General features: G+C 47.2%; 1 protein-coding gene across 4 annotated transcripts in view; it reads left to right on the top strand.

The window, feature by feature from the left end:
- Positions 1 to 23,999, top strand: part of NEXMIF (neurite extension and migration factor) — a 173,737-nt gene extending 149,738 nt beyond the window's left edge. For 3 of the 4 annotated variants that reach the window (XM_052814027.1, XM_052814025.1, XM_052814028.1), the window contains 3 exons: positions 7,686 to 7,810; positions 11,576 to 15,881; positions 16,558 to 23,999. In XM_052814027.1, the coding sequence (XP_052669987.1) occupies positions 7,735 to 7,810; positions 11,576 to 15,881; positions 16,558 to 16,729 (4,554 nt within the window). In that variant the 5' untranslated portion in view covers positions 7,686 to 7,734 and the 3' untranslated portion in view covers positions 16,730 to 23,999. Of the gene's footprint in view, positions 1 to 4,658; positions 4,760 to 7,685; positions 7,811 to 11,575; positions 15,882 to 16,557 lie in introns of those variants that run through there. The other variant, XM_052814029.1, reaches the window with a different exon arrangement.
- The last annotated feature ends 291 nt before the right edge of the window (positions 24,000 to 24,290 follow it).

Genomic DNA, 24,290 nt, shown 5'->3' with positions numbered 1-24,290 from the left:
GGGGCTCAGGCTCTGCGATAATTGTTGCATCTGCTTTCAGCTGAGGAAAAAGTGGAGGCTTGCTATGAATATTAACAAGCCATCCGTCCTTTACACCTTCTGGGAACACACTAGTTCTTAAATTGTTTCTTCTCTTCATGGTTTTTGTGTTCTTTATTTGTTCTGCAAGCTCTTTTTTTATCAACTTCATTTTTTTCCCCCAGATTTATTCCTAATTGAAGGCTTTTATCTGTATTTATACCTAGGTTACCGAACCTATTCTCAGCTAACGTTGACTCTATCAAACCTTACCTTCTTGAAGGGTTTTAGATGTCTCACTGCTGGGATTGACCCACAAAGGCCGCCTTTGTTTGCTATTTCTCCTTCACTTGGCCTTTTCTCCCACATGCTTACCATTGTTGATAGGGAAAGTCCAAGGAACTGCTGGGAGATACGATTTCCTCATGAGATTTTCCTGGGAAAATAACTTTGAAACCAGAACCCTTAAGTCCAACATCCCTTTCATGGACCGGAGAAGGACTTCACGATGGGCAGAGTGGGAGGATGGTTTCACGCTGTAGCTTTCCAAACCTCTCGGTTCTGGAAACCTCGTATGCTCTTTGTATTTTTTTCTTGTCATGGTGCTGGGCAAAATTCAGAGACCCTTGGCCTAAATAAAAATGTAAATTCTTGGAAAAACAGGTTTACTTGGAGAGGTACTTTTAGAGACTTAGTAGTAAAATACATCCCCATCTGCTGGCAAGTGAAAATTTTTATCACTTCACCCACCAGTTACCAAATTATAGTGAAAAACCAAGGATCAGATGGAATCCCTGGAATAAAAGGGATTTGGGAATTTCAGAACCTGGTAGGAAAATAGCATCCTTCAGGTCGGCGAACGCTGAGCCTGGCATCGCTGCAGCAGCTCCTGGCGTGTGACGGGATCGCTGCCCCACCACGCTTTCTCCACGGGCAGCTCTCTATCCTACGTCCTGCCCAGGTTTTGTCAGAGCTAAAAGGCAAAAAAAGGAGGGGGAAAAAAAAAAAAAAAACAAACAAAAAAAAGCCGAACAGAAAACCACTTGGATGTTTTCCTCTGCAGAGGTCTTGCTGCCCACTTCAGTGCGGGAGGAGGCGCGTGGTGTGGTGGCCCTGCCCTGGAGAGGAGCTGTGCCCTCGGGGATGCAGCCCGGAGCGGCGAGAGAAGCGGTTCTGGCTCTTCGGGAGAGGGTTCTTTCTCTGTACCGTTGATTCCTGGCAGGTGCCCCTGAACTCTGTTTTGTGCTTTTGCAGGAGAGTTAATGAAGTCCTGCAAGGGCAGGAGATGTCGCTGTTAGGAAGAGCACGGCATGTTCGGCCTCCATTTGAACCACGGGTAGAGCTGAATTCTTTTCTACTATTACTCCACTGAATGTAAATATCGCAGAGACATTTACATGGTATTTCTTTTTAGGTATATAATGTTTTCATTCAAAAGTATCATAATTCTTAAAAGACCTGTCAGAGGCTCTGACATGTAATTAATTTCTCTAAAGTTCTTTTTTTGAAAGATACAACTGCATATATAGAACACCTGCGCTTATTCACAACTCTGCAGGAAAAAAAGCCACATTTTCTTCTTCACTTTCTTCCCCCACCATAAAAAGGTTTTCCTTCACTTTGGATACTCCCTCTACCCTCATGATCTACAACAAATAAAAGCACTCGGTATGTAAAAGCTGCATGTAAATAGGAACTGGCACGCTGGGTTTTGTCTGGGTGCTAGTGACCTTTTGTTTATTCAGCTTTAAGCCGAAACACTCTTGCAACTTTAATTATGGAACAGCTATCGCTAACCCATAATCTAGTCATCCATCTAATATAATTCCTGTATGTGTAGGTGGGCTTTCAGTCAGTCTACTAGGCTGATTATTTTTACCTGGTAGCTTTTTTTTTTTTCTCCTCTGCTTGGGAGGCTTCAACAAGTATAATGCTGGTGCCCAGGAAATGTGAACAAGGAGATGTTCAACTAGCTCTGGAGATAGAGATAGATAGATAGATAGATATATAGATAGATATAGATATATAGATAGATAGATAGATAGATAGATAGATAGATAGATAGATATATAAGTGGCCAAGCACTGGATTATGTGGCAGTCATAGCTAGCTGCCTGGCTTTATCCCCTGTAAGTGCTTGCAGGGCATCACTGCGACCATCACTGCTTCTGCTGGAAAATGCCGTGAGCCAAATCGCTGCTGCTTCCCAAGGAAGAGTCTGCGGAGAGTCCTCTCGGGGGAGGAAATCTCTCCAGCAGATCCCTTGGCACAATTTCTCCTCGGGCCGGCATCTGGGGAACCAGGGCTCTCCTACCTGGGGAGGCTGAAGGGCATCTCCTCTCTCCTGGCACCTCTGACAGCAGCAAGGGGATGGAGCCCTTGTAAACATCCATTCAGGACAGCTGCGTGCGATACTGGGGGGAAACGGACATTTTCTGGCTGACAAAGCGGCAAAGCAACTTGTTGCTTGCTTTCTAGAGGACGGGCATTAGCGGATGCATTTTTCCCTTGTGGTTGCATGAATTGGTGGTGTTTCCCCTTTCGCCTTGGTAAAATTAATGTTAGTAGGAACATGCTTAAATCCAAGCTGTGCAAAAAAGTGCCAGTTTTAAGTGAATGTAAGGCCCATCATTTATGTAACTGGAGATGAATGTAGAAACGTGCAGATGTTTTAGCTTTGTAATTCAGGCGTTTCTTCCTCTGTTCTAGGTAAATAACCTGCAGCCCTCGATTTCATTTCCTATAGGGAGCATTGCTCATGTTGCTGTTGCTTTGCATGCCCTGTTGAATTTATAGGAAAAGAAGTAATCTGGTTTTACTCCAGAGAACTGATGAAGGGATGTTCTACCAGGATATTGCCTCTAAATGGGGACAGGAGCAGTGGGAGCTAGTGGGGCCTCAGCTGGGGCATCGGCTTTTGTTCTGTGACCACGTCTGCCTCCACTCCGGCAATACAAAAACTTCTTGAGTGTCACGTGGGTTTTTAAAACAGAACAAAAAAGTGATTTGGGTTACTTGGCCATCTGGACCGGGCTCACAAGGCAACGGGAGGTTTACAGTGGAGGGTCTGTTTGGGGTGCTGCGTTTGTATTCTCCCAGACTTGTGCACACCATCTAGTCGCTAACAGCTTTTGTACAACCCCATTAGCACAAGCAGTGGGAAAATTGACAGGAACCATGAGGAATGGAGAATTTTCTCAGCTGTGATGCTGAGGGTTTTTTTGAGGCACTTTGCAGTCTTTCACCTGACATGAGTCATAGGGCTGAAAGGGATTTCTCCAGGTCACCGAGTCCTGTGTGTTGCTATCACGGGCAACTGCATCCTGTCCTTCTGTCCATTAATTTTTCCATCTCATGCTTAAAACCAGTTGGATTATTGTTTAGCTCCACTGCTTGCTTTCTGCGACTTCTTCCCTTTGATCTCCTTTCTCAGCCAGTATCTTTCTCTGTCATGCCAGCTGTGATCTTAGCAGAACGATGCCCTAAAGTACGTGGTGCAATCAAGAAAAGTATTTCTGAATTCTTCCCTATGACTGAACCACCCGTGACCGTCCTCAAAGCACAGCCTGCCAAGCTGTGCTCCTGCCCTCCTCCTCCAGAGACCTGGAGTTCATCTGACTCCACGTCTTTGACCATTGTCTTCCACCCGCCGTCCTCTTCCTCCATCCACTCTAGCGCCAGTCAAGTTCATAAACTTCAAGCTGGTGACTGATTTTCCTCCTGTCAGTTCTTCATAATAGCATCACCCCAGTCGTGTATCTCTTCAATGGCCTGACACTGTCTGAAATCCATATTCTCTCCCTTTTATACTTCTGTCCGCAGATGGCTCTGTGTTCTGTGCTCTCCTGCTACCCGGTGTATTCTCTGTCCATCACCTTTATACCCCAGACCTCTCTCGGTTTTGTTTTTCTTCCCAGGGACCCAGCTGTTCTCCTCCTCTTTGTTATTCCTAGGCTTCTGTTTCTTCTTGTTCTGCATCGCGTCAAGCCCCTTTGTCAGCTTTTCTTTCACAGTCGCCGGTGTTTCTCCCTGTCCCTCTTGGGATCTGACCTTTCATGGTCACACCACTCCCGAAAGGTCCTCTTGTTCAGCAGGTCTCTGCAAACTTCAGATTGTCTGTCTCATTCACACTTCATCTCTCTCTGACTGTACGTGAAGATCCCCCGTCTGAACTCTTCTCAGTTCTTTCCAGTTCGTTTCTAGAGCTCAGCTCTGCTCTCCGAGTCACTGCAATCGAGGCAAATAGTTGTCCGCAGGCACATCCTCCTCGTTCTTGCATTTCATCATCTTCCTTGTCTTCTCCAGCCTTTGGATCGCATCCACTGGAAACGTCCCTTCTGCGCTTCCCTGCCCCTTACGTGCACCCATCCCCCAAAATAACAGTAGTACATTAAAAGTCCCGCAGGTTTCCCCACCTATAAACTCTCTTTTTCTGCCTCCATTTGCTTGGCTGGCTGCTTGCCCATTGCTTGCCTTCTCAGTCTGTTGCCCAAACGAGCCCTGCTCTCTGCTTGAAGGTTGGCCGTTGAGTGTCTGTCAGAAGTAAGGAAAGGCAGAAGCCTCCCTCACGTACCTGTTTGCGAACCGCAGCCAAACCACCGACTCCACAAACAGAAAGAGCAAAAGCAAGCAGGCGGAGAGGCACGCAACCCACGCGTAAGACCCTGCTCCTTCCTCCTCCGGTGGAAGTCCCCGCGGTAATAGGATGATGCCTTCTTTAAAATGCTTGGGATCTTTCTTGGTGAGCTTGCTAGTGTTTTATGTCCACATTGTTATTTTCTCTCCGGAGATGTTTTGTGTGCTGGAAGTGACAAATTTACATTATTGGAGAATTATTGTTTCTGCTTCTGTCCTATGTTTTATTCATTGCAAGCCATTACTTTTAATATGGCTGTGATTATGTTACCGGTTGAAAACAGGCCACCTGTGGCATTTTACACCAAATAGCTATAAACCAACACACCCAGGCAAAAATCAGGTCAGCAAAGCCGTGCAGAGAAGATGCTAGTGCTTCTGAGCTTACGACTGCGGGTCTCAGCTTATCGTACTGATAAAACAAAGACTTGACTGGCAGGATGAAGCTTTCTACAGCAGCGCTGCATCAGCTCTTACCCCTCAACCTGGTTCCTGTGGGTTAAACATTGAACAGCGAGGAAGAGTTCAGTAGTATCCCGATTTGGCTTATGTACTTGGGTAACTTGAAATGTTGCCGTGATTCTCCTGTGAATATAAATACTATTAAATATTTAAATGACGGTCATATTCCAAGTCCTTTCTAGGACTGAGGCTGTGTTTCTGGGCGAAAACATGGCCCGTCCTTTGGAGGACAGCAGGTTCAAACCAAAGCAGGTCCATTTCACGCAGCACAGAAGCTGCCACACGCGTTACCGCAAGGTGCCGTGGAGGGCAGCAGTGTCAACAGGGTGAAAATAATTAGAGAAATTAATAGAATAAATTGTGGATGTAATTTCTGAATGCAGAAGCCCCTCAGCTACAGATAGTCGCAAGTGGGGCGCGATGGCAGGGCCTCTCCCCTTTTACTTTGCATCTGCTGGTGACCATGCACAGATAAACCTCTATCGGAGCATCACCTCTGCACTTCAGAAAGACGGTGGAGGTCAGAGTATGCGGAAACATTGATTATAAGCTTCTGTACATTGAAGGTGATGGTCCCATCATCCACACCGAGCGCGTTGAAGTGAGCAACAGGTTCAGATCTGTAAACGTGCATAGCCAAATGCGCCATCCTCCAACCCTACCTGCCCACGGCTAATTGAAATGGAAGATCTTTGCACATTTCTCTCCCACCTGGCAAACCATCAGGGTGTGCAAAACACATCTACCAGGTCACAATCTATTGAAGCTCCTTACTCAACTCAGTTTTTCCTTCTCCCAGAGCTTCCTCAGGCAGCAAACAGTCCCCTCCCCAGAAATCATGCTGGCCCATGTGGGGGGCCAGTGGTGGTTCTCTGGTCACCCGAGAAGCCTCTGGTTCTCCTGAGGCTTAAGATATTTTATTAATATTTTCATTAATAGATATTTTAAACACTTTATTAATATTTATATTAATTAAGATACATTTAATAGGCAGGAGATATTATCAAGGAGGCATGAAGTTGTAGACTTACTGGAAAACGCAGAGCAGCTTTCACACTTAGAAGTTAATCTTCTTCAAGTCGCATGGAAATAACTCCCAACGACGCCTGATCTGTGCTTTGGCGTTTCGAGTCGCTCCTGTTACAACACGTCAGCGATGCTTCAGCTGGAGCTTTTCTGAACCGCTGTGGGAGCCCGGGGTGGTGGGGAGGGTGGGGGGGTGCTGGCGGGAGAGAGGGGTCTTACTGCAGCAAACCGACTCGTGTATTGAGAGCTTTGAAATACGGATTTGCATCAAAGTAAAACTCTCAGGGTTAGTTAAATATTCCTCTAAATATGCAAAGGAATTGAGTTACTGATGCTTGTTATTCTTATCTTACTCTTGGTGTCACAACATCTTTAAGTTCAGTGAAGGTTTCACTTACTAAGACAGTTGTAAAGATTTCACGTTAATTAAGAGGACTCCACTGCAAATCTGAATATGAATGAAGTTCGGCTGCTGAACCCAGGGCAGTGAATACTGTGGGAAGATCAGACATTGACAAACGTTGATTTAAAAAAAACAAACAAAACCAAACAAAAAAACCCCTAAAACAATGCTTCAATCTAGTACCTGTTCTGTGAGAGAGAAAAAGTTGAGTTCAAGTTGCCCGAAGGAAAAAAATAGATTCTGAGTTGACTTTACAGTCAAAGAGGTGAAATTCTGTCCATCGGGAGCACTGATGAGGGTTACCCTGTGCCCGGGAACTCAGCCACATCTCTCTGTTGCACGGTCTCCCTCTCCTTAGGCAAGCGATCGTTTTAACACAGGGGGATCTTCAGTGGAAGAAGGGAGAAAATCTGGGCTTGATTCTGATCTTGGTTTTGTTGCTTCGGAGAAGTACCATCAAGTCCAGTCAGCCTCGACTGGTGGTCATACAACCGAGGTGAAGCTTCACCCATTGGCAACATCGTGGGCAGTGGTAGGTGTCAGGGCAACAAGGCTTCCAAGGAAGGAGCTCTCGTGGTGAAATGTTTTGAGTGAAGAACGAGACTAGAGATATTTTTTCCCCCAAAACTGCTTTGTTGGGGAGTTTTTCATACTTGCCAGCACTTGGAAGACTAGAGCAGTAGCTAGGGCGAGCAGTTGTCACTCGGGATATCTGCGTTTCGCTTCCAACTCCAACGCAGAGTTGCTGTTGTCTGAACTGGGGCGAGTCCTCTCCTTTTTATGTCTCTGCTCACCCATCTGGAGATAATAACGCTCCCCTGCCTTTGCAAAGCAGTTTTGGGCGACGTGAAGGGTGCTGCAGAGGTGCAAAGTATCACTTCACCTTCTAAAGAAGGACTGTGGGGAAGGAAATGGTGATATATAGCATTTTAACCTTGCCGAAATACATTGGACTTGGCTTTTGGAGTGGAAAAGTGAAAATACGATAGCCTTAATAAATAGTATTTGTCCTCTTAAGCAGGGTAAGGGCAGCATATGAGGTTGTGCAGGGGTTTTTTATTGTTGTTATTTTTTATTCACGGTTCCTTGAGCTGATTCTGGGAATTGTACTGACTGTGGTTATGTTTCTGGAAATGTGCAGGTTGGCCAGATGCAGTGGGGCATGGAGTGAACAGAAAGAGGTTAAATTGATGGATGACCAACAAGAGCAGGATTGTGCCTCAGAAGACCAAGAAACTATCCTGATTAATGGGGTGAAAGAAAATGGTAAGGAACTTAATTACAGTACATGAGGGAGCAGCGACAACTTGCAAGCCAACTTCTTTTCCTAATTCCTTTTGTGTATTTAATTTTAGCGGTTTGCAGGTATCTCTGCAATGTGGAGCAGTAGGGTAAATGGGTATTTTCTGCACAGATGTCACTCCAGCTATGAATCTGTACCTTTTCAGGTCTTAACGAGTACTGCTTTTGTCCCTGCATATGCACGGTTGGAAATGTTTATGTGCACATGCAGTTTGAATTATGGATTTTAGTTTGGTTTCTTAGGGAAAAAAGTCATACAAGACTACGTAGCCCCTCTGTTGGGAATATTTCCCTCTCTTTGCAATTACTTATGAACTCACTAGCCAATCTCAGCAAAATTTGACTGAAGGATACTTAGTCCCCACAAACTGGGGAGAAATTATAGAGGAAACAAATCCAGATTGGCACCTATGGAAAGGGAAGGTGAGCTTGTGAGCTCCTTATTGCCTTTTGTGTGACCCGTCAGCCAGCACATGGGACCCCCCGGCCCGTAACACTGCTTCTGCGCACGCCCAGGTGCTGCTGGCCACAGTCGTGCTCCTGGGAGCCACTACGTCGTTCCAGCTTCCATCGACATCTGTGGGGAAGGATCAGCCCCTTCCAGCAGCCTGCCCCAAATACCTAACTTTGTCTGTATCTATTTAATCGATTCCATACTTGCTTTCAAAAGCAATAACTAATTAGGAGTAACAGTGCTCTGCTGCCTGAAAACTTGATTGAAATAAATATGCCTCTGAGCATTTTCTCAAGTCATTTGGACTTTAGTCGCTAGCCACAGTAAATGCAGTGGCAGGCCAGTATTGAGGCAGAGCTTGGCATTTTCATTCTTTACCATGGTTTTATGTTTAATTTCTCGGCTTTTTACATTTTGTATTGGCCTATAAGTGTGGAGAGAGAGAGAGAGATTTACTTATATATAAATTTGACCCTATTAGATATCAAGGATTTGGTCCTCTGACATCTTATATGTTCAAATCCTTCTGTCATCTCAAAACAAGGTGCGCAGAGGCAAACGTTGTTCTTGTTCACTACCAAAAACCTGGAGCAACTCCAGACACGCAGGTGCCTGTGAGGACCCCACAACATGTGCTGGTGGCAGATGAAGTGTACGCTTGCGCTTGCCCCTACGACGTAATTTTGGAGGTGTCTGTCAGCCCAACTCCTTCATGACTACACATGGTAAAGCCACAGCTGATGGCAGCTGCTGGGGCTGCAAGGAGACCTCCTCGCCACGGTCCCCTTGTCCGATCTAATAGGCAATAAAATCAGTGCTTACCTGCTCAGTAAAGATGGGTGCTTTCTAGAACCTCATACCGCTTCCATGAAATTCAATTAATCAGGCTTAAAAAGCACTTTAATTAAACATTGTTGTGTAGGAGTTGCTGGTGAATCCAAAGCCGTGAGCCAGCAAGTAGCTCTGATGCCACCACCTCCCCGTTGGTGGCACTGGGGATGGGGCTGATGCTTTTTGCCTGCTCTGACCCAAACCATATAATCCAGAGCAGCTTTGGGCTGCTGCCGTGCCCAGTTAGGGCCTGGCCTCCCTTCGGAGCCGATTGAGAGCAGGATGGTTCAGTATTTTTCCGCTCAGGCTGCCCACGTGCTTTTGGATGGCTGTTGAGTTAAACCGGAAAGGTGGTTTTGCTTCTCCAGCATTTTCTTTTTTAACTGTAGTCTTTTGGATTGTTGTTTACTTTAGAGCATCAATTGAACGTGCGCCTGATTTTAGGATGATACAAGCCCTAGAAAATCAAGTTTCGGCATTCGTATTTCACAGGAGTTAAGTTCACTTACACAAGTATAAACCTAAAGAAACACCTAGAGACAGTTTATTTTATATAATAGCATCTCTGCGTATTGAATGCAGCATGTGAGATTGAATTTCAGCTTCCTACCTCCCCCTTTTTTGAGTCTTACAGCATTCACAGACATTCTTCTTTTATCCTTAAATTTTCCATGCTTCCTGTCAGCTCCAAGCTGATTTTTATTTTATTTTATATCTGAAGTGGAACTGCACTGGTTAATTTGTTTTGGTGCTTAAGGAAAAAGATACCACCTCTGCATTTCTGATCTAAAAACTGGTGGGAGGGACTCAAAAATCAGCTTTTTTATTTTTTATTTTTTTAACCCTTTGTGAGGAAAGGGAAGCAGCACAGATTTCAGGCAAGTCAGTCTGGTCTTTTCCAAGCCACGCATGTTGAAGACGTTTGCAGGCATTGCATTGCACTCCCGGTTTGATTTGTGTAGTGTTTGGAAAGTTGTTTAAGGTCCTTAGAGCACTGCACGGCTCCGACTGCAGCTTGCTTGTACTGGCTTAAGACTTTACCAATGGCTCCATCCCTAAGGCCCCTGTAGCACAAAACTGCCGGGAGCTTTTGGGATGAAATTAGGGGAATTTTGACCTCCTCTAAGTTTTACGCTTGGCACGGGCAGGCAGCACTCCATCGCATCCCGCTCCTTTTCACATTGCCCACCTGCAGGCGGGAGCCCTGCTCTGCTCGGCAGCACCGACGCGGCGGCACGGTGGGCATTTCATCGTGCCGGTGGTACGTGTGCCTACGTGAGCCTTCCCTTACCGGCCGGTGTCGGTTGGGATAGGTGCGGGGGGAGGCTTGCTTTTCTTATCAGTTTGGAATAAAAGCGCTTGTCGCGGAGGGTCGCGGCAGCCGCGTAAGTGCCAAATCGCTTCGGATGCCCCGTTTCTTGCGACAGCCTGGTGCTCCAGCAGGGTTTTAAAGCGCTCGTCCCTCCTCGGAAAGCCCGCGCGGCTTCCGCGCTCGCTCCCCCCCAGACTTCAGCGGAGCCACCGAAAAGGTAAGATACGAGCCACTACAAAAGCACCGGGCTCAGCTCTGAGTCGGCAGAGGTCTCCGCCTGGTATGAATGCACACATTGGTATATGCTTTTTTAATACAGAGATATCAGAGCGTGTTCGTGGATGAAAAGACATCGTATTTAAATTTCAAGGGTCGTATCGTCCGTTGAGCCAGAAGTCAGATAAAAGTATATTCATAACTTTATTCTGCCATGAAAGAGTGCAACGAGGTAAAAATAAAAAATCCTTACATTATTAAAAAGGCATTTTTAGAGATTAGGGAAGAATGGCAAACCCCACAATAATTCCGACAATAATTGCTTTAAACTCTGTGTTACCTTCTACTTTCCCTTGGCGTGGACAGTGACAAAAAGACTACTGGGTTTTTAAAAATAGCTGTAACTTTCTGACTCTCGAGCAGTAATGTAGTTCAGGTATGTTTAAGCTGCAGACACCGCAGGGGAGATGCTTTGTTTCTTTAAGAATCTTATTTTTCCATTAATTTTTTCAATGTTAATGGGAACATTTTTATTAGGCTTGTTTTGTTTTTTAATAACCTTGTCAGATTTGAAAGGCAGTATCCAGGTAACGGTATGTATATGAGGAGGAATGAACGGATGGGTTTGGTTTTTTAAACGTACTCTGGTACCTCTTCCAGCTGGCTGCGGGGGGAGAGAGAGCGCTTACCTCTCCCTTCGTTGCACATCACCATGTTAATGAGATCGAGAAGGGAAGGGTCGCGCTCTCGCGGGAAGGGCGTCTGCCGCTTCCCAAAGGGGCGGTTGGGAAAAGTCACCGCCAAACCCGAGGGAGAAGGGGAGTGGGGTGGCGAGCCCGAGCAGAACTGCAAGGGTTGTAAACCCTCTCTCTTCTCCTTTCTTTTCTCCCTCCCTTGTCCTTCACCCCCTCCCCAGAATCGCACGCCCTGGACGGCGATGAGAGGCCTTGCACCGCCGCTGAGGCCGCGGTCACGTTCTCAGCCTTGACGACAGCTCAGAAGGAAAACCACCCGTGCCACCGGGCGCTGCCTCCCCTGACTTCAAAGAAGCCCTGCTTGCTGAGCCCCCCGTCGCCTCTGAGGCTCACGGATGTACCCGAGCACGCCTCGGATGACTCCTCCGCCCACGCCATCTCCCTCACGTCCTGCGTGACAAAGGGCATGAGCTCCTGGTCGCTGCCGGGCGACTGCGAGAAGGCTCCCTTCACCATGATGGAGCCCGGAGGCATGTCGGCGCTGACGGGCGACTGCTTGATGCAGCCGAGCCGGACCTGTCTGGGCTGCTTTATTGAATCAAAGGACGGCATTGATGCGGAGCCGGGAATAAGCTTGAAAGTGGGGGATATAAATAGGGATTATGACACCTGTTCGGTCTCTGATATAGGGATTCACTGCATGAGCACAGGAGAAACCATGAGATACGGGGATCAACTGCTTTCAGACCAGCTTTTAAGCTTCCCTATGCATAAATCGAGGGCAGCGGACAAAAGAGATGCAGAAAAATCTGACAGTGATTCAGAGGACCCCACTCAGAAAAATTATTACGAGGGATTACTATTAGACAAATGCAATGGTGAGGAACCTTTACTAACAAATCCCAACCAGGAATGGGGCTATTTTGAATCTTTCATTAGTGAAAGTAAAATTGAGCTGCTTGACCTCTGCTCCAAAAATGAGCTTTCTGTAAATCTGTTTTCCGAGGAAGACGTGGATAATTACATGTTCGATGACGACGATTCCACCTTGGGAAGCGATGTCTGCTCCCTAAAGATTAGGTACGAATCTTTCCAGGACAACGTGCGGGAGAAGACCACCGCCCTACAAGAGGATGCCCAGTTCAACTTCTTCCCCAGCGTGTTCAGCAACTGCACCAAAAGGGACAGTAGGAGCACCCTGAAAAGGGGGCCCGGCGGTGCCACCGACCCTTCTCAATTCAAATCTGAGGAAGGCATCATCTGGGGGGAGGAGGAGGAGGATGGCGAGGAAGAGGACGGCGAGGAGGAGGAGAAAGCTGCCTTAAATAAATCTTGCAACAGCACGGAGATGGTGCAGTACGTGGGCTCCAAGAGGAGCCACTTCTTGGACTCGGTGAATTCCACGGAGGACTCCGGGGAGTTCAGCGATGACAGCACTTGCACAGAGTCCTCCTACGACGTGCTGCGGGATATCAAGGACTGCAGCCGGTACCTGTCCCGGGACCACTCTGGCTCCTTCATTCAGCAGAACTATGGGTTGCGGGCGAAGAGGAAAGTGCGATACAGCGACGACTACCTGTACGACGTGGACTCCATCGAGAATGAGAAGATCCTGGACAAGAAGGAGTGGCTCCCGGACGGGCCCAAGGAAGAGGACGATGACGAGTGGTGTCCCAAGAAACGGCGAAAAGTCTCTCGCAAGGAGCCCCCTGTTATCATCAAGTACATCATCATTAACAGGTTTAAAGGGGAGAAGCATATGCTGGTGAAGCTCAGCAAAGTGGATGCCAACGAGACAACTGTTACCCTGAACGAGGAGCTGCTCAGCAAATACAAGAAGCTGGCCCCACTGAAGGGCTTCTGGCAAGAGAGGCAGCAGAGCCGGCTGGATTTGCTCAGATCGTCTCTCTACCACAAGCAGAATTTCTATCTTAACGGCTCAGATGCTTCATTCCTCCCTCACCCACGGAAGCGAAAATGCAAGCTAGCAAACAGGCACCGGATTCAAAGAATTAAAGCCATCGAGCAATCAGTGAACAAGCTGGGCTCTTGCTCCTCTGATCACAAGCAGCCTTGCAGCAGTAAAGAGGACGTGGGCCTGAAAGGGCTGCCGGCGTTAGCCATCGCCACCCCCAGCTGTGCCAACGGATTACACGTACACGACATCACGGGCATCGCCGCCGTGAAATGCAAATCGCAGGAACGAGAGCACAAGGGGACGGAGAGGAAAGTGCTCCGCAGAATCAAATTCAAAAGTGAAGCCAGGTTGAAGTGCAAGAAGATCAAAGCTGCTACCAGTACGGCGGAGGGCTCCCCGGCGCTGGAAAACGAGGACTCTGCAGCGCGTCTGAAGGACGAAAACGTTCCTTGTGCTTCAGACAGCTCCCATCTCCCGGAGTGCCACGAGGATAAGGTTGCTAAAAATTCTCCTTTCCTACCATCCACCTCCTCTTCAGACAAGCCTCTGCCATCTGCTAATATCACCACCAATGTACCCCTGATCCCCGGAGGGTATCTGCAGACGTTGTTAGATGCTTCTGATTTGTCGAGCAACACCGGTATCTCATACTTCGCCCAGCACCCCTCCGAGCAGCAGCAGCAGCACCCGCTCCCCAGCATCGTCCCGGCGGAAAAGCCCTTCCCGGCTCTGCAGCCGGCGCAGAGCTGCGTGCTCTCCCCGCCCTCCGAGTCGGAGCTGCAGCAGTCACCCGGCCACTTGGAGATGGAGCAGAGCAGCTTCAGCAGCATGTGGCCCGCCAGCAAGGCCGCCGGCAGCAACCGCCAGGACTTCCCCGGTGACCTGCGGGAGGCAGCCGGGCTGCCGAGCGAGTTCGGCGGCGGCGGCGGTGCCGCGGGCGCAGACGGCCTCCCCGCCTCTGGATACACTCAAGTCAATCTGAATAGCAGCAAATTGCTATACCAAAAAAATTACATGCCGGATAGCCAACAAGTGCAGTCTGATGATTCTTATCAGTCATGTCATTTTAATAATGGAGAGGGGCGCTTTCATTTCCAACGAGGTACACTAAGTACAGATGATGGCAGGCTCATTAGTTTTGATTCAGTGGGTTCATTGTCAGTTAGTTCTAGCAATTACAGTTCTTTAAGTTTAAAGTCTTGTGAAAAGGACGGCGAGGATGATATTAATGATGATTTCTTGGCCCACTGCAGTCCCAAGCTAGTGATCCAGCAGAGCATAGATGAAATCACCCCTTTGAAGGAGTCCACGGACCTTTTAGACATTTCCAACTTCACGCCTGATAAGTTCCGCCAGTCATCGCTTTCGGAGATGTCCCCTCCGGACACTCCCAACCTGTCCCCGCAGATAGCTGGCTCCGACGCCAAGCCTCTGGGCACCCTGAAGGGCTTTCAGGAGAGCCCCCAGGCCGCCCTCAACAGCACTGAGAAGGTCAAGTGGAACTGTGGGGTCCTGCAGACCGAGGATCAGGCAGATAATGGGTTTGCTTTAAATAATCACCAGTTCCAGTTCCATATGTTCAACGATGAAGATTCTGTCAGCCTCCTCGAAAAGAGTCCATGCTTGTCAACATTTAATGAGCCATCTGGTCAAATTAGCACCAATAGCAAAGTGTCAAAATCGAAGAGGAAAAGTTCATCCAGCAAGAATGTGGGTACAAACCAAAGCTCTTCCCAGAAAGCCACCCGGAAAAAATCACCCAAAACCAACAAAGGAACCGATAAGCCGCAAGGGAAAAACTCCAGGCAGGCGCCCAAATCCGCCAGGAAGGGGAAGAACGCGGCGGGAGTCAACGGCGAGAAGGCTCCGGCTGTTGGCAGCAGGGCGGTCAACCAGCTGAGCAACGTGGCCACCGCCACCAAGGGCCTCGCCGAGAGCGCTCAGCATTGCAGCCCGGCCGGGGTGAAACTGGGCAAGCACAACGGGCTCTCCGGAGAGTGGGGGCTGGGAAAAGAGGGGGGCACGGGCTGGTCGGAACCCAGCCTGGGCAACACCACCAGCCTCCTGGACGACGATCAGAGGGAGTTCGAGGAACCTTCCAACATCCTGTCCAACATCGCGTCGGGAATGGCGGATGTCCAGAGGTTTATGATGGCCTCCATCGAGCCCTTGTGGGGGCCTGTTGGCCACAACAGCGTTCCAGACATATTCCGGTCACCGGAGTCCAACAGCCTGAAACTGAAAACTCTAAAAATTTTGGCAGGGACGTCCCAAGAGTCGAAGAAGAAGGCGAACGGCGGCTCGCCGGGCGCGGCGAAGAACCACAAGTCAAACAACAAGGGCTCAAGCAAAAACGGCAAAGCCGCAACCTGCGACCCCGGTCGCCCCAACTGCTCAACCGGGTACACCACGGACATTCACGCTCCCTTTTTTGATAAAAACTATAGTAACCTGAGCACTTTAGGCAATAACGGACCTACCCATAAAAAACTCTACCGTCATAAATCCAGTTCGAAATCGCTGAGGGATGAGAACTGTAAAATAAAGCGGACGGACCGCGAACAGCCCCACAAGGACCCCCCCGTGACAGCTGCTTTTGAGAAACTGAGGTAATGCTGCACCAAACTGGCTGGAATGCCCCTTAACCTCCCTCCCACCTGCTAAGCCCGCTGTTCCTCAGTTTTTCCTTCCTGAAAGCAAAAGTTGCATGAAAAAAAAGACGTTCCCCTTTTACAGTTTTGGTTGGTTTTGGTTTTGGGGTTGGTTTTTTTGTTTGGTTGGTTTTTTTTAAATGCATGAAAATACTTATTACTTGCAAGCTACCTAAAAGAATGACCAATTTTCTGGCTTGGCTGGGGTTAAAAAACTAACAAGGCTACTCTTTTCTGCTGTTTGGCTTCTTCAGTTTTTAATTACTTATTTATGGGGGGGGGGGGAACAAACCATGATTACACTCTCTTTTTAATGATTTTGACGAGGAAAGACTTTTTTTTGGGGGAACATTTTGTAAAAAATAAACCACAAAAAAAAAAAAGAGGTTATGCATCCAAAAGCCAAGATCTCGAAACTTAAAGGCTCTTTACTTTGCAAATGAGAACTCGTTCCTAATTGAGCTTCACGTGGCAATTTTGAGTGCTTTCTGGCCCCCTCTGCTGTTTATCTCCTAACCTGCATCATCTAAAGCTGCATCTTCTGTACCTGCCCGCCTTTAGCGCGTACGCTCCGTCGTGGTGACTCCAGACGAGCTAACTAAGATGGCATCAAATGTTTGATTTTTTCCTGCAGGGAATCAGACTCCATTCTTCTTAAAGCAGAAACAACATTTTTGGGTTTTCCTGTATTTGAAGAAGAGACTCCCTTTTCTAGAAAGACGGTTGATGTTTGTTTCTTTTTTTTCCTTCGGTTGGGGTTTTTTTCCCGTCGGTTCCTTTTCGAAATCTGCCTTGTGGTATGTTGAAATGTAAGTGCTGAAATGAAGTTTGAAATTGTGGGAATTTTATTATTTCAAAGCAAACCTAATCTGGTATTCTCTGTGAAAGACTGTTTTAAAAGTCATACTGTTGTACAGTAGTTTATGCACTATTACCCACAACAACAAAAAATTGTGCCAAACTATGAACAAGTGACTGTATTGTATATATTTTTACTTCTCTATCAACATTGGGTTGTGAGTGTTTTCTGCAGCTATGCCTTTTGGTTTTACTAGAAACATTCCAGTTGTTAAGTACTAACCACCCCCCTTTGAAAGCACCTGTAACTCACGATGAAAATGATATTGTTCACTTATACAACTTACCAAAAGTTTTATGGACATGACTAAAAGTGTGCCAAATTTACTTACCTCATTTCATGGATTCACCCTGTGGTTTAAAGCTCATAAAGGGAAAAAAAAAAAAAAAAAAAAAAAAAAAAGGAAAAAAAAAGGAAAAAAAAGGGGAAAAAAAAAAAAAGAAAAAAGGAACTTTGAAACCCATGCTGGGAAATGGTAATGTCCTCTCTTTGAAACCATGAGCAGAAAAACTTAATGGTGAAATGTTGAGTTTCATTATAGGAGAGAGTTGAAACGGTGGAGGAGTTCGGAAAACCACGGACGGTAAGTTTGCCAGGAACTCAAGTGTCTGCATCTAGAGACTACAGAACAGCTGCTTTTCAAGTGTCTGTTTTCTTAAAGCAAAACCTGTAGCTGAAGATCATTTGAAATGCAAAGTTACATTGCTAATTCTTTGTATCTCAGTTTTATATATTTTATAAGAACCTGGGATAAATTCTAAAATAGTTATAAAAACAGAACTAATACGTTTCATACATTTATTGCTATTTACTTTTCCTTTGAGTAGTTTCTTAAACATTTTCGATGCAGAGCCTGTCAAAAGCGCTCTCCTATCATAGCTTTGGTGTTTCCTAGATGTCTAACCTTGCGATGCCAATATAGTTTGAACTTTCAAAAGCAAAAAGTCATTAGTTTTAAATACAACTCTGAACCTTTTCTTTGATTCAGTTCATAAGAAAAAAAAAAACGGAGCTATTTGTGATCTCACCGATCAGGGCCGGATCATACATGACTGGACTTTTATTAACACAGCGTTAAGTATTGAATGCTAAATGTATTCTCAAAAGGCCTTATTTGTAACCCTACTCACCACACCCTCGCCCTCCACGAGAATAACAAACCCAACAAATATCTATTTTCCTTGTGCAACTGAGAGCCTGTGCATTTTGCTGCTGATTTCTTATGAAACCTTGATATGCAAGAGCCCTGCTAACTGGGAGCTGTTGGGAGCAGAGGGGTGCGAGGCTTGGACGTGTTTATGCAATAGAAAACGATGAGGAAGAGGAGCCTTAATAGCAGTCGGACAGATCACGTTCTCGACATGGTCGTGAGCATAGAGGTGGTGTTTCGCAGAGGACAGGACTAGACTCGGGTTTCCTTACAAGCAGGTTTTTTTCCGGCCCATGCGCGAGGCAAAACAGCAGAATTGTTTTAAGTTAATTTAGCGAAAAAGCAGGCTGAACCCTTAAAACTGAAGTGGAGTTGCAGAGTGTCGATTTAGAATCAGAATGTTTTCAGCATTTGCAGATCTTGAGGTATAGCTCAGGCTCAGCTCTGCAATCCCAGAAAGAACAGCACAGTAATGCTTTGCATTTTATTTAACAGATGAAAGAAGGAACTCTGGAAAAATAGTAATTCTGAAAACCATCTTAGAAGTTCATTTATTCCATGAAAAAATGAAATGCTGGTGCTGCTCGGAGTGAGTCGCTCCGGGTAAGAGCGGTCCCTGGGTACCCCGCGGGTTGCCGTGGATGGGAGCGGGGTGCAGTATCCCACCCCGGCTCTGGCTGCAGGAGGGAGATCCAGAAGATGCTCAGGATTTATTTTGGAGACAAGAGCTGTGCTAGGGCTCCATCCCTGGGCGTTTGGCTTGCCTGCAGCCACCGTGCTCTCCCCTGCTTCCCCAGCAGCTGTCTTTTCTATTCGTAGGGTCATCAGATACTACAAGCTCTGGCCACTGCCGTGGTGTTGACGTATCCCGTTTTTTCAGCATTCCTCCCGCGTGCTGCAGGATGAGGGGCTGCCGGCTCCCTTCTTTCGGATGTTGAGGCTGCCACTTCTATGGAGACAGGTCAGGTCCAGGGCTGGGATGCGGCACGGCCCTTCTTTTTGACCCGGAACCATCATTTGAAAGCACATTTTGACTGGCCTGCACTGTGCTCATTATGCTTAATATTATGAATATGGGACTCGTAATAAAATACCTTGTACTGAACCAGATAGCAATATTTATTGCATTTGAGAAATGTGCAATAGGGCATGAAGATAAAAGGCATAAAACGTATCGACTTTTTTATTATATGTTGGAAATCCATGAATACCCAGCTAGGTGTTTCAGGACAGTGTTAATCACAAATACCAGCTGCCTTGTTGCTCTCTCCTTCAGTCCTTCTGTCGCTCCGATTTCGCTGCCGTCTTCAGTTGTCATCCCATGTCCTCCCCAAAAACCTCTGACTGGGGAGATGTTAAAGAGCCCAGATCCCTCACGGTGTGGCACCGGCCCTTCTCTGCGTCTGAAAAAGTGATCCCTCTGCTGATTGACCCCAAAAATTCAGAAATTGCCTTGAGCCAACCATTTGCCCTTCTCCTTTTGATCTTCATAGAATCAGAGAAGGGTTTGGGTTGGAAGGGACCTTTAAAGGTCATCTAGTCCAACCCCCCTGCCATGAGCAGGGACAGCTTCAACTAGACTAGGTTGCTCAGAGCCCCGTCCAACCTGACCTGGAATGTTTCCAGGGATGGGGCATCCACCACCTCTCTGGGCAACCTGTGCCAGTGTTTCACCACCCTCACCGTAAAAAATTTCTTTCTTAAGTCCTTCTCCGCGGGGCTGCTCTCAATCCCTTCATCCCTCAGCCTGTATTGATACCGGGGGTTGCCCTGACCCAGGTGCAGGACCTTGCACTTGGCCTTGTTGAACCTCATGAGGTTCACATGGCCCCACTTCTCAAGCTTGTCTAGGTCCCTGTGGATAGCATCCTGTCCCTCAGGCGTGTCAGCCACACCACTGAGCTTGATGACATCTGCAAAGTTGCTGAGGGTGCACTCGATCCCACTGTCTGTGTCATCGATGAAGATAGTAAACAGTAGCGGTCCCAATACAGACCCCTGAGGGACATCACTTGTCACCAATCTCCATCTGGGCATTGAGCCACTGACCACTACTTTCTGGATGCAACCGTCCAACTGATTCCTCATCCACTGAACAGTCCATCTATCAAATCCATATGTCTCCAATTTAGAGAGAAGGATGGTGTGGGGAACCATGTCAAAGGCCTTACAGAAGTCCAGACAGACGACATCCATGGCTCTTCCCTTTTCCACTCATGTAGTCACTCCATCATAGAAGGCCACTAGGTTGGTCAAGCAAGACTTGCTGTTGGTGAAGGCATGGTGGCTGTCTCAAATCACCTCCCTGTCCTCCGTGTGCCTTAGCAGAGCTTCTAGGAGGATCTGTTCCATGATCTTCCCAGGCACAGAGTTGAGGCTGATGGGCCAGTAATTCCCAGGGTCCTCCTCCACCCTTTGTAAACATGGGTGCAACATTTCTCTTTTTCCAGTCACCGGGGACTTCACTTGACTGCCGTGACTTTTCAAATATCACGGAGAGTGGGTTGGCAACTGCATCAGCCAATTCCCTCAGGACTCCGGGATGCATTTGGTCAGGTCCCATAAACTTACGTATGTTCAGGTTCCTCAGGTGGTCACGAACCTGATCTTCTCTTACAGTGGGAGGAACTTTGCTCCCCCAGTCCCTGCCTTGAGGTCCATCCACTCGAGAGGTGTGGGAAGAGAGATTACCAGTGAAGACTGAGGCAAAAAAGTTGTTGAGTACCTCAGCCTTCTCCTCGGCCGTTGTTACCAGTTTGCCGGTCATGTTCATCGGGGGGGTACGCTTTCTTTGATCTTCCTTTTCTGACTGACATAACCTATGGAAGCCCTTTTTATTCATTGCATCCCTTGCCAAGTTCAGCTCCAGCCACACCTTGGCCTTCCTGGCCCCATCCCTACACGACCGGGCAGCGTCCCTGTGCTCTTCCCAGGATCCCTGTCCCTGCTTCCACTGCCTGTGCATTCCCTTCTGGCCCTTCAGTTTGACCAGCAGGTCTCGACTCAGCTATGCCGGTCTCTTGCCTTCCTTTCCTGACTTCTTACACTTGGGGATCCGGAGCTCTTGTGCTCTCTGGAAAGCGTCCTTAAAGATCTGCCAGGTCTGTTCTGCTCCCTTGACCCTGAGGGCAGTTTCTCAGGGGGTCCTACTGACTAACTCCTTAAACAGCTGGAAGTTTGCTTTCCTAAAATTCATCTCCACCTGCCTGTCACTACCTCAAGGTTTTCATCGCTTCCCGCCTTCGCCTCGTTCCTTGCCATACGAGCTCACCTTTTCCACTTGCCCTTCTTGTCGTTATCGTCGAATTTTTATTTTTCAGGGTGCTGCTCCCAGCTGTGAGAGGACCGGGACGTCGGTCCCGTCCATCCCTGCCCGCCATCCGTGCACCCCGGGGCTCCCCGCGCCTCCCCACGTTGGCTCCCATCTTGGCTCATCCTCTTGCCCAGTCCCTCTGCACTTCCAGCCTCCTCTCGCATCTTCTAGTTGGGCTCCTGGCTGTTCGGGGCAGCTAATCCAAGCCATGCAAAAGACGTTCATTCTGCAGCATCCCTTAAAATGTCTTTTCTGCTCTATCGCATTTCACTCCTACTCTAGAGGCATCCCACTGGGCGCCATATGAGAGGACCGGTGTCAGTGATGCTGCTCTCCTAAGCCGCGCTGTGCTGGCACACTGCGGTTTGGGCGACTTACAATCGGCAGTGAAATTAGGAAGCAGAAACTGGCCGCTTGTAAAGGAAGGTCATAAAATCCATCGGAGAAGAGAACAACGCGGGGCAGCCCAGCGTGAGCCCCTGGCTCTCGCTCCACCTCCCAGCTGGAGGCAGGAGCTGCCTGCGGGCAGGGGAAGGCGGCACTCGCCGCCCTCCCGCACGAGCGCAGGTCGCCGGCGGTACGGGGAAAGCATCCCTTTCCCTGCGACGACCGCGCCGTGCGGAGGATGTCCTGCAGAAAGAAACCCTACAGCGACCTAGCGGTAGCCAGCCCCCCCCCAATGGCCATAGTTTTGCTGGAGGTACTTGCATATAGAGGTTTTGTAAATAGAAAAAAATATCAGTGATGGGGATTCAAGTAATCATTTTTTAAAAAAAAAAAAAAATCTTACCAGGTTTACATCTTGCTTTTCTTTTTTTGAGCATAAGAGGTTTGTTGTTTTTTTTTTAAAAAATGGCTTGAGACTAATGTCTTGCGGACCAGATTTAGCCAGGTGTTTTGGGAGGAGGAGGAGGTCAGCAGCAGCACGCAGGGCTGTCCCTTGCTGGCGCTGCACCGTCCTGCTGAGGCCAGGTCTGCACGGAGAGAAAAAGCCAAGGCTGGCGTCAGCCCGGCGGTGGTTGCTTTGCGAAACCGTTGCTGCGCGGCTCGCTTTTTTTAAAAAGTCAGGATTGCTGTTATGTTTTTTTGGCATTATGGCTCAAATGAGCCACGAACCAAAATAAAGATGTTTTAAGCATTTTCATCCTTTACCTGCTGGACCACGTTCTTCTTTCCCTGAGGTCCCGATCTAGCAAAGCGCTTGGGTGGGAGCTCGCTCCCAGGGGCTCCTGCTCCCCGAGCGCTTTCCTGGATGGCAGCCGGCCTTTGCTGTTAAGTCACGAGAAAAACTCCCTTGAAGTCAGTGTAAGTGAGAAGAGGATCAGGTGCGTGGACTTCAGTTGGTGCAGGATCAGGCCCTCGGTCTTACTTTCTCAACTCGGTGTGTTGGACTTTGCCTATGCAGCTCCCAGGGGGTCCAGTGGAAGTTGCATGGTTCAAGCCGCTGACATCTATTTGAGAATGTGCCTCTTTATCTCTTCAGCGTGTGAAATAATGCAAAAAAAAAAAAAAGAAAAAAAATATAAAATAAACAAAGTACAATGTCTGTGGTAGAAGCAAGGCTTTTCAAATCTGTTTCTCAGGTAAACAAGTGACACTAATGACAGTGGAGTAACAGCCATCTAAGGGAATTGGGATCTAAAGCAGGAGGATGCCCTCCATCTCGCAGGATGCTTGGGTTGCCAGACACGTTTACTGAGCCTTTGAACACTTGGTGCAAAAGGAAACAAGAAATAAAATTGGTATTCACCACTACCCTTCGCTAGCTAGACAAACGTCCATTTCGAAAGCACAAAGGGAAGACTTAAACATAGACTAAACCACACACACACAAAAGAAAGGTACCAGTTAAACTCCTTTTGTCTCTTTACTCCCAGTGGGAAGCAGGGTAGAAATCCAAGGAGCTGCTCTGTTCCGCTGCCCGCGGCGCCGGCCGGGGCATTTCGACTGCTGCCTCCAGAGATGTGAATGTACTGCTCCTTGAGTTCCCTTCCATAGAACTAGAGGCACCTCGTTAGGAAGTTGCTCCTGTTTTATGGTGCTAAAGAAAACTTTTATCCCCCCCTTGAGCATTTAAGAACTATTAAATGGCCCTTTTTATGAATGTAACATATCCATTTCTGTTCCACATTTTACACTGCAATTTTAACATGTTTGGAAATTATTTGCCTTTTTTCTTTTAGAATAAGCTTTATAAATATTCTGTAGAGTCAATTGAAGTATAATTCTTAAGGATCACTCTAAGACGCCTACAAAATCTTGTATATTTTTAAGTGTGCCAATTTGTAAAATATTTTGTAAGTGTATATTTTTCTTAGAAAAGTGCTGTGAAGTGTTTGTATGTGTGAGGTTTCCCTTTTTTTGCACCTTCGGGTGTTAATAAAAGGATGTATACTTAAAAGTTTCTGGTTTTAAAAACCAAAATACAAAGAAAAAAATTAAACTTTTGTTGGGAATTTTGTAATAAAAAGAAATGTTGTGAAAGAGTGTAGTGATATTGTGTAAAGGAAACTGGAAAATTTGTGAGCGCTTTGCTGTTTTATAGATCCTCTTGTAAATTATTCTTGTAATATTTTGGGTTTTGTTGTTCTTGTTGCAAAGGTTTTAAATATTTGTGACTGACTCTGTATGGTGAAAACGTCATATTGTTAACTTGCTGAGTTTTGTTATATTGTTTATGGAATAAATAAAAAAATTAAAAATCTCATTTTAAGATCATATATGAAGAAGAAATTAAAACTGCCATTTATTGAATATTAGGAATCGTTTCTTTAAACAAATCGCTACTATAGATGAGGATCAGTCTGGCCACCCTCTCTGTGCACGCTCCTGATCCCAGCCCCTCGGCTTAATTGGGCTGATGCTCGTTACCGTGAAGCGCATTAGAGGCGGAGGCGCGGCTGCGGATGGGAAGAAGTGGGGAAAAAGTGCTGGGATGGCTTCTGCTTTAAAGAAGTTTGGCTATTAATTGAGAAATGGAAACTTCATCAAATCCCCTTCCGAGGGCGCGGAGATGGGGCAGGGCAGCGCAGCCAGCCCTGCCGA

This window comes from Harpia harpyja, chromosome 18, assembly GCF_026419915.1.
Source record: "Harpia harpyja isolate bHarHar1 chromosome 18, bHarHar1 primary haplotype, whole genome shotgun sequence".
NCBI lineage: Eukaryota > Metazoa > Chordata > Aves > Accipitriformes > Accipitridae > Harpia > Harpia harpyja.
This window is presented reverse-complemented; position numbering and strand designations above follow the sequence as displayed.